The sequence below is a fragment of the Vanacampus margaritifer genome, chromosome 9 (genome assembly GCF_051991255.1).
Source record: "Vanacampus margaritifer isolate UIUO_Vmar chromosome 9, RoL_Vmar_1.0, whole genome shotgun sequence".
Lineage (NCBI taxonomy): Eukaryota > Metazoa > Chordata > Actinopteri > Syngnathiformes > Syngnathidae > Vanacampus > Vanacampus margaritifer.
Genome location: NC_135440.1, coordinates 25,297,859 through 25,310,352, shown reverse-complemented (window position 1 = coordinate 25,310,352; position 12,494 = coordinate 25,297,859). Strand labels below are relative to the sequence as shown.

At 40.8% G+C, this 12,494-nt stretch overlaps 2 protein-coding genes across 2 annotated transcripts; both read right to left on the bottom strand.

Moving 5' to 3' along the window:
• Window positions 1–516: 516 nt before the first annotated feature.
• gapdh (glyceraldehyde-3-phosphate dehydrogenase) lies at window positions 517–5,298 on the bottom strand. Its single transcript, XM_077575150.1, has 12 exons — window positions 5,184–5,298; window positions 4,995–5,040; window positions 4,278–4,377; window positions 4,073–4,179; window positions 3,276–3,366; window positions 3,080–3,195; window positions 2,900–2,981; window positions 2,638–2,789; window positions 2,468–2,546; window positions 1,215–1,298; window positions 1,035–1,132; window positions 517–888 (listed from the first exon to the last, which is right to left on the bottom strand). Exons 2-12 carry the CDS (start codon window positions 5,015–5,017, stop codon window positions 819–821), a joined length of 1,002 nt encoding a protein of 333 aa, XP_077431276.1. The 5' UTR covers window positions 5,018–5,040; window positions 5,184–5,298; the 3' UTR covers window positions 517–818.
• Window positions 5,299–9,465: 4,167 nt separating this feature from the next.
• Window positions 9,466–12,453, bottom strand: nppcl (natriuretic peptide C-like). Its single transcript, XM_077575578.1, has 3 exons — window positions 12,307–12,453; window positions 11,146–11,292; window positions 9,466–10,150 (listed from the first exon to the last, which is right to left on the bottom strand). Exons 2-3 carry the CDS (start codon window positions 11,245–11,247, stop codon window positions 9,857–9,859), a joined length of 396 nt encoding a protein of 131 aa, XP_077431704.1. The 5' UTR covers window positions 11,248–11,292; window positions 12,307–12,453; the 3' UTR covers window positions 9,466–9,856.
• Between the last annotated feature and the right edge of the window lie 41 nt (window positions 12,454–12,494).

The following is a 12,494-nucleotide window of genomic DNA, read 5'->3' as shown; positions in this document are numbered from 1 at the left end:
TGAATGTAAAATCCACTTAAACCCGGGTTTTTTTTATGGTACAGAAAGCAGTGGCTGTAGGTTTATTTTATAATGTGCATCTTTGGGCATGATTGATATATATTGTGAGATGAGTTTGTTTAGGAAAACAACACTCCTAGTACAATTTTTCTTACCCATTGCTCTTCTGCTCCTTTTTTTTTCTCTCCAAAAGTTAAAGCCCTTTTAATACTGTAAATGCTATAAAAACATGCACTGGTAGTATTTTATTTCTACATCCTAGATTTCACTTATTGAAGTTTTGGTCTGGAACATAACCGCAATGTGAAGGCATTTGCATTCCTGTTTTGGATGTGTGGCTCCAAGGGGCGTGGCCTTGTGAAATTAGGATCCAGGTTTATCATTTTCTATTTGATCGTTCAATAAATTTTTGACAGTGCATTGGCCACCGTTGCTCTCCTTGCCCACATGTAGAGGGCATTACGGCAGCGTTCCGCTTTTGTACAGATGTGGGATTGTGCACAAATGAGACGGCGATTCTCACAAAGAGGACTTTTATTTCTCCGCCGACTGCATCGCTGCAGCACCACAGACACTCAACACCTTCAACTCCTCACAAGCGCAGAACAGGACATTTGGGAGAAGGAAATCTTTACAAATAATTCCTTTGTGATCTGTGGAAAGGTGGTGGGGGGGGGTCTCTTCCCAGGCAGCGGGGTTCGTCGAGTAAACACAACAAGGCAGAGCTCCACGTGCACAACGTAAAAATCTTTTTGGTGTTGCACATGTGGAACGCTGATGTGGAGAATGTGGCAAAGTTGAGAGCGGCCCGACTGGGTTTACTCCTTGGAAGCCATGTGGGCCATCAGGTCGCACACGCGGTTGCTGTAGGCGAACTCGTTGTCGTACCTGCCCAGAGAAATAAAGTCGTCAGCGATTTGGAAACGTAGTGGGAAGTTACTTTTACTTGATTACACAGGTTAAATAAGTACTTTTAGTATCTCTTTTTAAAAAAACAATTTTGTGTATTTCTTCATTGGAGATCCAACACTTACCAGGAGACCAGCTTGACAAAGTGGTCGTTGAGGGCGATGCCAGCGCCAGCATCAAAGATGGAGGAGTGGGTGTCGCCGTTGAAGTCTGTGGACACGACCTGCAGTGGGGAATGCCACAAATTGTCAATTATAAAATAAAATAAAAATGTAAGAAGCCAATTCAGCATGCCAGGCACCAACCTGGTGGTCTGTGTATCCCAGAATGCCCTTCATGGGACCATCAGCGGCGGCCTTAACCACCTTCTTGATGTCGTCATACTTGGCCTGTTGAAACGGGTTGCATGTCAGCCAACTCAAGACGAAGCAGGATTGGAACAAAAAAAGTAGCTAGGAAACTGGCTTGCTACCAGATTATTGATTTTTAAGCTTTATCATACACATATAGCAATTGAGACTTAAGATATGTCAAGGCAATGCCGCAATTGAAGGCCTAAACGGGCTGTGTATGACGTTTAAAAAAAATAAAATAATTGTCATCACCACGTGGACTTTTACACGCCATGTTTATAAAGCACTTTTATTTATTTATTTAATATTTTTGCTCCTTGGCAGCAACCAGCAGAGGGTGCAATTTACTTGAAATGAACTCACTTCCTGCCTAAACAGGCAGCCTATGAATAATGTTCATAATCCTTGGGAGCAAACGGCTGAGGGCACATTTCAGGCCAAACGAGTGTCCTGCCTAAACAGGTTGCCTACAACTTTTAACTGACATGCATAGCAAAGTGAATTTATTTGTGTCAAAGCAAGTGTGTATAAAAAAATAAGTCACCGCTTTGTAGCAACCAGCAGGGGAGGGTGATTGAATTGATTTAGGACAAAATCGTTTCCTGCCTCAACGGGTTGCCTACTTGCGTCTGTAATTATTATAAATCAAATTCAACTACACGTCTTGTACATATCGTCCACGGTTTGCCAGTCACTACAAGTTTGACATATTTTTGCTCCTTGGTAACTTGTTGCCAAACTAGTTTCCTGCCTAATCGGGCTGCCTACTACTTACAACTTAAATTCATTCATTTTTTTCCCCCCCTGCATTTATGTTGCAGCAATGGGGGGGGCTATACAAGTATTCATTATTTCAAATAATTTAGACAGACATTTCCTGCCTAAACGGGCTGCCAACTACTTTTGACAAGCATCCTTATCAAAGTAATTTAGCTGCATTGAAGCAATGAGGTAAACAAGATTGTGCATTCCTGGCACCAACCAGCAGTGGGCGCAATTGCTTTGGACTGAGCAAATTTCTTGACTAAATGGGCAGACTTCGGTGGAAAATTTATACTGCACTACAAATCAATGATGTGAGGTTCCCAGGGATGACAAAATTAGCAGATCTATACATTTAAAAGCTTTGGTATGTTTTTGTTTTTTTCTCAGTTAAAAAAAAAAAAAAAAAAAAGACTGCCCATCGCCAGTTCAGGACAACTCACGGGTTTCTCCAGACGGACAGTGAGGTCCACCACGGACACGTTGGGGGTGGGCACACGGAAGGCCATGCCGGTCAGCTTGCTGTCAAACAAACACAATTTGACGAGTCGCCTCAAGTCCTTATAATAATAATAATAAACAGTCGGGTGTGATTTTGATGTGGACATTTTACCCGTTAAGCTCAGGGATGACCTTGCCGACGGCTTTGGCGGCGCCGGTGGAAGCGGGGATGATGTTCTGGCTGGCGCCGCGGCCGTCCCTCCACAGCTTGCCGGAGGGACCGTCGACCGTCTTCTGGGTGGCGGTGATGGCGTGAACTGTGCTCTGATGGGCCAAGACGACGCATTCGTTTCATTTTCTAGTACGTTTCTTGGGCGCACATTTTGCTGTACCAGAATTTTTTATTTATTTTTTTGGAGTGTTTGAATCCTCACCATCAAGCCCTCAATGATGCCAAAGTTGTCATTGATGACCTTGGCCATGGGGGCCAGGCAGTTGGTTGTGCAGGAAGCGTTGCTATGACGACAAACAGATTAAGCATTAATAAAAAATAAAAATTGATTTGATGGTACAGAGACGCGACCGACATTCATCCACAATTGGCAGATTCTCACCTGACGACCTTGAGGGAGTTGTCGTACTTCTCGTGGTTGACCCCCATGACAAACATGGGTGCGTCAGCGCTGGGTGCGGAGATGACGACTCTCTTGGCGCCGCCCTTCAAGTGGCTCTGCGGGGGAAAGTGGCGACGGATTAGACATTTTGTCAGGACGCATTACACACGGGAGACGAGATGATAATTGTACGTACGGAGGCCTTCTCGATGGTGGTGAAGACGCCGGTGGACTCAACGACGTACTGGGCACCAGCATCGCCCCATTTGATGTTGGCGGGGTCCCTCCTGCAGAAGGTCAAAGGTAAGGAAGTGATAATTATTATTCAGACTGACTGTTGAGGAAGGGACTATTTTATACACTACCCGTATGTTCTTTTAGCTGTTAATTTGAAAAAAAAAAAGTGGGGGGATTTTTTTTTTCTCATCAGGGCTATTTGGGCAGCTTTGATGCCTAATTTGGCCTTTTTTTTTTTGCTTTCCAAAGATTTCTTGTTAGCCTAATAACTTGATATCTTAAATTATTTTTAATTTAGTGCAACTATTAAAAAATAAATAAAAGCTCAGTTTGACTATGTAGATTCTCAATCATTTAATTAAGTCCTGTAATCCATAAAGATTGCCAACGAGACTATTGAATTTGTTGCATTTCTTTTTGCTTTTTGAAAATATTAAAAAAATTACTTGGCCAACTCCCTTTAGCATCAGGCTAATACATTTATTTTTGGGCCATCTTAAAATAAATACTTTCACAGATTATGTAACCAAAATGAGCAGTTTGACTTGTACATATGTACAAGGAAACACTTGATTTTTTTATTAAAAAATAAATAAAAAAAAAAACTTTAGAATGATACACTAAACAAAATAATTGTTACCCTAACCCTTTCATAAATGCGTATTCCCCACTTTAGAGGTTCAACAGCATTTTAAAAAAGGTCAAAATTCAATTTTTTTTTAAGTCTCATTTTCAAAAAGATTGTTTTGGACTCACTCGTGGAACACGGAGATCTTGTGTCCGTCGACGACCAGCTTGTCACCTTCAATCTTGACCTCACCGTGGAAGCGGCCGTGGGTGGAGTCATACTTGAACATGTAGACCTAAAAGAAGAAAAGGAAAAAAAAAAAAAAAAAGTTTACAAATGAAAGCGCTACCAACGTGGACAGCAGCAGCTCAAACCCCAACAGCGAAACCTCACCATGTATTCCAGGTCAATGAAGGGGTCATTGATGGCCACAACCTCCACCTTCTTGGAGTGGAACGCGGCGCGGGTCACCAGACGACCAATGCGGCCGAATCTGACGAGGAAGAAAAACACTTGAGCATTTTTGTCTTGCACAATTAGAACAGAGGTGAGAAAAGGTTACATTTTTAGTACTAAAACAGAATGAAATTTGGTAGACATACCATAATTAGGGGCGGGGTTTAGAGGGGCGGGTTGCATAGTTTGATGTGCAAGATGCCCCGCCCCCCAAAATGAGGGGCCAAAGTCAAATGTGCCAATTGGCGTGATGACGACAAGCGCCGTGTTTGATCAGCACTTGTTACTTTTTAACTGTGGAGTTCAAAATACACTCCAGGGGGGGGTGGAACAAGGGCAGACATCCAAGTGAGCCAATGGTAGTCAGGGGGAGGGGGGAGTGAACTCCTATCTACTAAAAGGTCAAAGTGCAACGGCTCCATTTTATCAGTACTATTATTACCCAACAGTGCACATCACACTAGTGAGGCTTCCATACAAACATGGTAATCTCCAGTCATCCATATCGAAGGGGGGTTGTGGGGGGGGGGGGGGTGGTAAAAATAGCTTGACATTTTCTCTTCAGTGTCCCAAAGGCTCACTTAGGGGACAGCACAGATTCAATTGCAAGACTAGTGGACACACCAAGATGAAGAAAAAAAAAAAAAGTCTTACCCATTGATACCGACTTTCACCATTTTGCCTGAGTTGAGTGAGTCCTCTGAGGAGTGAAAAAGGACAACAATGGCGTTAATCTACAAGCGTGCAGAACATTTTCAATCAAGCATCAGCTGCTTTTAATTTACTTGTTCAATAGTAAGTACAGAAAGAAAGGCAAAAGGACACGATGACGCTTTTCATTACCGTTTGTGAGATGCCTGAATCTGTCCTGCGACTCCAGGTGAGAGTGGGGGCGAGCAAAGTTGAGCTCGGCTTTTTATGGGGAAGTGGACTTTGAAGCCACGCCCCCCAGCGCCTTTTTTTTTTTCTTCTTCTTCAAGGCACACGCCCCCTCCTGCTCTTCTGAATGTCAAGGTCAGCCCGGCCAGCACAGTTTGCATCAGGCTTCCTCGCACCGCCCCCCCCCCCACCCCCTCCCCCCCGCTTCATGCGACACCACAAGCGTCCGCATTGTGCACACATGCAACGCCCGCCCCCGGGTTTCGTTTACGTCTCGGGGTCCGACGCTGACCTTCTCAGTCAACACACATACACACGTTGACACACACACGCAGACCCATAAAGAGGGAGCAGACTCGGGATCGGATCTCTTCCTGCCTTACAGTGACATTTCATGTCCAAAGACCATGACCCCTTCCTTCTCTTTACGCTCTCCTTCAGGTGGTTCTCTGGGGTGGGGGGGCAACTTATGCAATAGTTATAGCAAGCATGCATTTAAATGGCTGTTTTCAGAACCATAGTGATAAATCAGGGGGTTTTGTGCTCAAGGTTCACATTTGACAACAGAGAAATGCCTGCAGGGCCAGTGACTTTTGGGGCAGATGCAGTGCTTATTATTTTTCTTCCATTTGGCCCCAAGAGGCCGGCCTATTAATCCTGTTAAAAAAAAAAATAGACAGCAAGTTGAACTAATCAACATCAGTGGTAACCAGGGATGGTCAGGATTCGAGTCAGGTCCGGTCCGGACAAAATAGTCAAAATTCCAGGGCCATTTTTTTTGTGTGTGTGCCAGTTCAGCCCAAAATGAGGTTAAAAAAAATCAAGGAAGAATTCAAATGTGTATGTAAAATGTTAAATAAAAAAAATAAAAAATATGACAATTATTTATATTTGCATGTATTTTTCATTTATTTTAAACAGTATATTGAAATAAGAAATTTAAATAAAAAGTAACAAATGTAAAATTGCGTTTTATTAAATTTAATGATGATATTAAAACAAGTATTGATAAATGAATGCAATCAATTATACAAGACTTATAATAATGTAAATCAGATCACCAACTTGGGTACTCAACTTAACTCTTTGACTGCCAGACGTTTTCAGAAAAGGGATGCCGTGGGTGCCAGCCGATTTAAGCATTTTGACTGATCTTTCAAGGTCCACAGAAAATTATTTGTTTGGACTATGGAAACATAGAAAAAATCAGAAAAAAAAAGTTTGTTTCTACCTTATTCCGTTTTTCAGTAATCAACAATAGAAAATGGTTAGTTTCACCTCTGTTTGGAAACAAACGTCTTTTAACGTCTTTGGCACTCCTCCATAGGATTTCACTAAACGTTATTTAACGTTTTTGGCAGTCAAAGAGTTAACTTTACTGTAATGATTAATGCAAAGGGACACCAGTTTGATACACACTTCTGAAATGTAAAAAAATAAAATAAAAATAGCTCAAATTACCTATAATATTTATCAATATGAAAACACCGATGCTTTCTCACAAGCCGCCCTGGATAAAAGGATTTTGCTGCTGAATTTATATTCCACAAAGGCAATATTAATCAGAATGTTTGATTATGGGGGCACATCGAACATATTATTTAACATTAGGTAATGGCTAAATATCATTACGCAACACTTTCAAGCCAAATCAAAATGGAACAATGGGCACAACAACAGCAGTAATAGTCCCCTTTAATAAAAATAAATAAATAAACCTCTTATCTACAACATTCACAGGAAATCACAATGTCCTGCGTAAAAGAACAGGTCATACTTTGCCCATCCGTCAGTAAAGTTCTTCCATTTCTGTACATTCGAAACGGGTCATGAGGTTACTCAAGCCCTCGCAATCTGACTCTTGCCACATCCAACGCGCAATATATTGACTTTTTTTTTGTGTGTGTGTGTGTACGTACTATCAGCTGTGTGTTTGCAGACGTGCCATTGTGAAGCGGCGGCGTGCAGACCGGCACAGCTGAAGAACCGAAAGCTTGGCCGCCGCGCATGCCGCTCTTGGCCTCTCTGCTCGGCAGCTTAAGGTCAAAGAGGGGAAGTAAAGGGCAGGCTAACATTAGACGGCGGCTGGCCGCTCCTCACTTGGACCCTCGACTTTTGGGTCTACTCGTGTGGAGAGACAGTACGGTTACAAGAAGAGCGGGGAAAGAAGCGCAAAATGCTTCCAACGGGTGTGATGGCCATTTGATTATTCTCACAGTTTAAATACATACATCTGCTGATTTATGCGCAAACAACTAAATCTCATTTGGGATGAACTCTCACATGCACTACTGAAATACTCCGCTGCCCATAGCTCATACTACTGAAACACTCACACACTAAAATATTTGCTCACACCGTACTGAGACACATTTACATACTGTTGAAACACTCACACACTACTGAAATGCTCACATTAACTTACTACTGAAAAATTACCCCCTCACACTGAAGCCCCCCCACACTACTGAAACATGCACTCACACACTACTGAAAAACTCTCACAATACTAAATTTGCTCACTCACTCCTGAATTTAAAATACATTTAAATACTGTTGGAACACTCTCACACGCTACTGAAACACTCTCATATACACTGCTGAAAAATTATCTGCTCATATTACTAAAGCACAATGGAAACACTTACACTACTGAAATGCTCACATAAACTTACTACTGAAAAATTACCCACTCATACTGAAGCCCTCCCACCATACTGAAAAAATACACACTACTGAAACACTCTCACGCTACAAAATTTGCTCACACACTCCTAAAACATGCTTACACGCTACTGAAAATGTATTTACTTATACTACTGAAGCACTCGCACCTCCTAAAATGCTCACACATACTACTGAAGCTCCCAGGCAACTAAAATATTCACTCACACACTACTGAAAAATTAACAAAAGCACTCACACACACTAAAGAAACTCTCACGCACAACTGTAAAATTATCTATTTACACTAAGCCCTCATACCTTCTAAAATGCTCTCGCGCACGAACTACTGAAAACACTGAAATATTACACACTACTGAACTGCTCACACACATACAACTGAAAAGTGATTTGCTCATACTACCGAAGCACTCACACCTAAAATATTAATTTGCGTACCACTGAAATGCTCACACACTACTGAAAAATCCTGTCATACTACTGAAGCACTCACACTATTGAAATATGCTCTTACATTACTGAAACACACACACTACTGATTTTTTTTATTTATGAGTCATTGAAATAAAGAAGAAGAGAAGAACGAGAAGCCAACGATCCAATTGGTTTTGGCTTCTCAAACATCATACTCTCGGATTCAGCGGTTATGTGAGAACATTTCAGTAGTGACAGAGAGCAAACGCAAAATTGTTCTTTTGAGATTAGGGGCCAGTCAGTTCAGCTTGTCAGACAACACCGGAGCACATGATTCAAGCATCATGATATGGCGATGCATTTCTCATACTATGCTGTATGGTGGGCCTATTTATGGTCTACGAGAGATCATGTTGATTGCCATGTTTCCTTCTGTCCAAGGGGACACACGTGGTTTCAACAAGACACGCAGTCCCAAATGCACCAGGAGAGGGCAGGATCTTGGTTCCGCAAGATAAACATTATGGCGTGGCCAGCACAAATCCCAAACCCGAATCCAATAGAGAACATGTTGGGTAGCATCAGAAACGCAGATGGAGGAGTTTAACAAAACAAAAAGTCACTAAACAAGTATACTGTATTGAGTTGCATGAGTCACAGGAAAGCAAAACATTCAAATAGTGCTTCATTTTCTACGGTTACATTTTGAGAAATACATGTAATTCATTCCATACTTTGATGTATAGCAATAGCGTTATCAGTGTATTATTATTATTTTTTTTTAAAGGTTGCGGTTAAGGCCACTACAAGACTGAAGTCCAGTTTAAAGTCCAGGGAACAGTTGCTTGTGGCGAAGCGCAAATTGACACTAGCGTAAGATACCTAAAGCTGCCATCTAGTGGCTTATTAGAAGAATGCAAGCAATCACTTGAAAATGGGACATTTTTGGAATACAATACACCGTTAAAGAATCAAGATAGGACGAATATTCATTTATTCTTCTTGCGGAAAGATTATTATTATTATTTTTTAAATAAATTGCGTTGTACTGGTACTAGGTCATGGTAGAAAACGATTTATAGTGCACAAGTGTACCTAATAATATGGCCAGTGAGTGCAAGTCATAAATGGCAAAAACAGACATACATAAAGGTAACATTTATTTATTCGTGCAAATCATAAGTAAACAAAGAGCAGGATGTGTGAACAATGACGGTCTGCAAAACATTTAGTCATTTATTTATTTTTTTCAAACTCTACAACTTGAACTTGGCATGAGGATTCCAACACATCACAACACTGGCCACTACATTTGACTAAAGCTAGTAACCTCATTTACAAGGAAAAACAAGCCGTACAATGGGAAGAAAATGTAGCTAGCTGTTAAAACATAACCTAACAGTTAATACTACAGCTGAACTATTCAACAGCTACAAAAGGTGCTGGAAGCTTGTAACGCCGGCGACGTTGCGGTAACTAACACGTAAACTTTCTTTACCTTCCCTGGTCAACCCGAAAGGACGACGGCAGTCTGTTGACTAACAACCCAATCCGCTCATGGACCCGATCCGGTCCAGTTTGAGGCCGAAGCAACCTCGGTTCCACCCCCTCCGCGAGCGCTCCGACTCTACGGGTTTCTGATTGGCCATGGCCTCCCGGAGGAGGCGGAGCCAGGGCGTCTCCGGCTGGACGTCGGCCCATTTGGCGGGAAATTCGGACGCTTTGGCTCCGGAGGACAAGGTGGACTGCTCCTCCGCCGGGCTGCTCAGAAGGTTCTCCAGGTCGTCCATGGTCAGCAGGTCGTTGTAGCGATCCAGGAGCTGCTCCATTAACTTCACCGCAAAACAAATACAAATTCAATAGAAGGGAGACTAATTCAATCATGGAGGCATTTCATTACTTTCTCCTCTCCATCCTTTAACAACCTCTGTACCGCGATAACCTCCCTGCTACTCAGCCACCAGCACGTGGGGGGAAGACTTAAGTCGATTTTTCTAATACATTTTTAGGACGTTTTTTTTTTTTTTTTTTTAATATTACCAGGCACGGCAGCAACATGGAGAACCGTGAACCAGCGCAGCGAGTATCCACAGTAGCAGCAACAGAAAGTACTCCTGCCAAAACCTTATTTAAGAAAAATATATGATCTTGGCAGTTGTAGAAATTATTACTGCATTGTGAGAAAAAGAAAAAAAACATTCTGGCATTCAAGAATTCTCACTCGTATATTGCACTTGATTTTATATTCTTGCACATAGGAGATAAGGACTGTGTAGAAAATCCGCTTAGCCATTATTTTTGTATTTCAAAACAAAACTCTTTTTTTTTTTTTTTTTAAACAAAATAAGATTTGTCCATGGAAATTGAATGTTGGCACAAAAACAAACATCAAAGCCTTGAATGAATATTTAATAAATTTTTTAAAAATAAATAAACACCGAAAATTATTCATCATTTTTGCTGTTTTAGCAAAGCTATGGAAACTTGTTTTAATAGCATAAAAGTGAAGGCAACTCAAGCTAACTATTAGCAACATGTAGCATATCATTTTGTCTCTCTCAGTACTGGCACTATATAATGAGAAACTATTTTGCTTGCATTTTTTTTCCCATTGTGGTAATTTAACAAAACAGGAATTCAATTTAATTGACAGTAAAAATGGACAATGAAAATTGGATAGCATAACTGTTGAGCTAACATGCTAGCTAGCTCTTGCATTGGACAGCAGAAATTAATTTTTACTTTTGTACTCAAGTCCATTTTAGAGCCCTTTTTTCCCCCCCTTAAACACTTTGTGAGTACATTTTGCCACCTTTGCCGACTCTACCTGAGCACTATCAGGGGAGGGGTGAAGAGCGCGAGCCTCAGGGGTCTCCATGGGGGCCAAGATGAGCAGGGTGGCTCCAAACAGAACGGGACAAAGCAACATGGCGACAGAGGCGGAGAACTCAAGCGGGATCACTGGAGAAAACACCTGTTGCAAAACATTTGGACACAGTTGAGGATTTTTCCTGGCTCAAATTGATCCCTTGCAACCCCCCCCCTAAAAAAAAATAAAAAAAATAAACACTTTTCTGGTGAAGTTTTTACATGTACTTGATTGTTCTTAGTTTTGTTTTCTTTAAAACACTCGTCATCTTGCCTGTAAAAACAATTGCGTATTTTATCATGATACATCTCTGAAAAGTAAGACAAGACTGGTATGGATTTTAAGGCCAATGTCTCCAATAACCGATTATCGGTCAAATAATATACAAACTATATAATAACAAAAACAACTTCTTTCTTGGGTCGTTGGCACTTACAACAATAAAGACATGAATTACAGATAGAACATTTGACTGTTTTACATTCATCTGTCCTTAAGTATTTAACTTCACAGAAAGAGACCTCTGTAGAAAATTGGACAATTTTTTGTAATATAATATCATCATTATCTTTGCCTTATGTTGTAATCAAATGTATTAAAAAACAAAACAAAACTGCCATTTCTTTGGAACATGTTCAATATTGTGTTAATATTTCATCATCAAAGAGAACAAGCCATTTTCAACACTTGATGGTCAGATAGGGCAATAGTTTGTAAAAAAAAAATAATAATAAAAAAAAAAAATACTGCATATAAATAAATAATACAACAAAAAATATGAACGCTCCCAAATTGTGACATTAGAGGTTTCGGCCCAACACCAGCGATATATAATATTTTTCAAAATTGGAAATAAGTATGAACTTTGAAAAATCAATTTTCTTGGATTTAACAAGTACCGGTAATATTAATAGTGCAACTTACTTGGAAAATCTACCAAATTAAAAGAAATGTAAAAATATAGTATAAATAAAATATATATTTTTTTAAATCAGTGCTAAATTCCCTCACACAAAAATTGGAAACATTGAAATGTTCTAAAATGCATTTCTCATGATTAAAACTAAATGGGGGGGAAAAAAAGTGAATGAAGAAATGGCAGAAGCAAAGCATGCTCACCTGTTTGTTGTGCAGAGACTTGCGTTGTGTTGTGTTTGCGGCCGTCTTGTGCGCTCAGCGAGTCTTCTCCATCTCCAGTCTGGGCTACTTCTCACTTGTTGGCACCTGCTGAGAGCATCACTATCTCACTGGCCAGGCCACGCCTCCTCTTTATCCTCCTCGCCCGCTCTGTGGTGGAATTGAAACGA

Coding starts and splice junctions, on each gene's coding strand:
- nppcl (XM_077575578.1), bottom strand. CDS start 11,247: ATGTTGCTTTGTCCCGTTCTGTTTGGAGCCACCCTGCTCATCTTGGCC. Junction 10,151..11,145: donor CCTCCCCTGATAGTGCTCAG/GTAGAGTCGGCA, acceptor TTTGCGGTGAAG/TTAATGGAGCAGCTCCTGGA.
- gapdh (XM_077575150.1), bottom strand. CDS start 5,017: ATGGTGAAAGTCGGTATCAATGG. Junction 4,378..4,994: donor GTGAAAGTCGGTATCAATGG/GTAAGACTTTTT, acceptor CTTCCTCGTCAG/ATTCGGCCGCATTGGTCGTC. Junction 889..1,034: donor TTTGTCAAGCTGGTCTCCTG/GTAAGTGTTGGA, acceptor TTCTCTGGGCAG/GTACGACAACGAGTTCGCCT.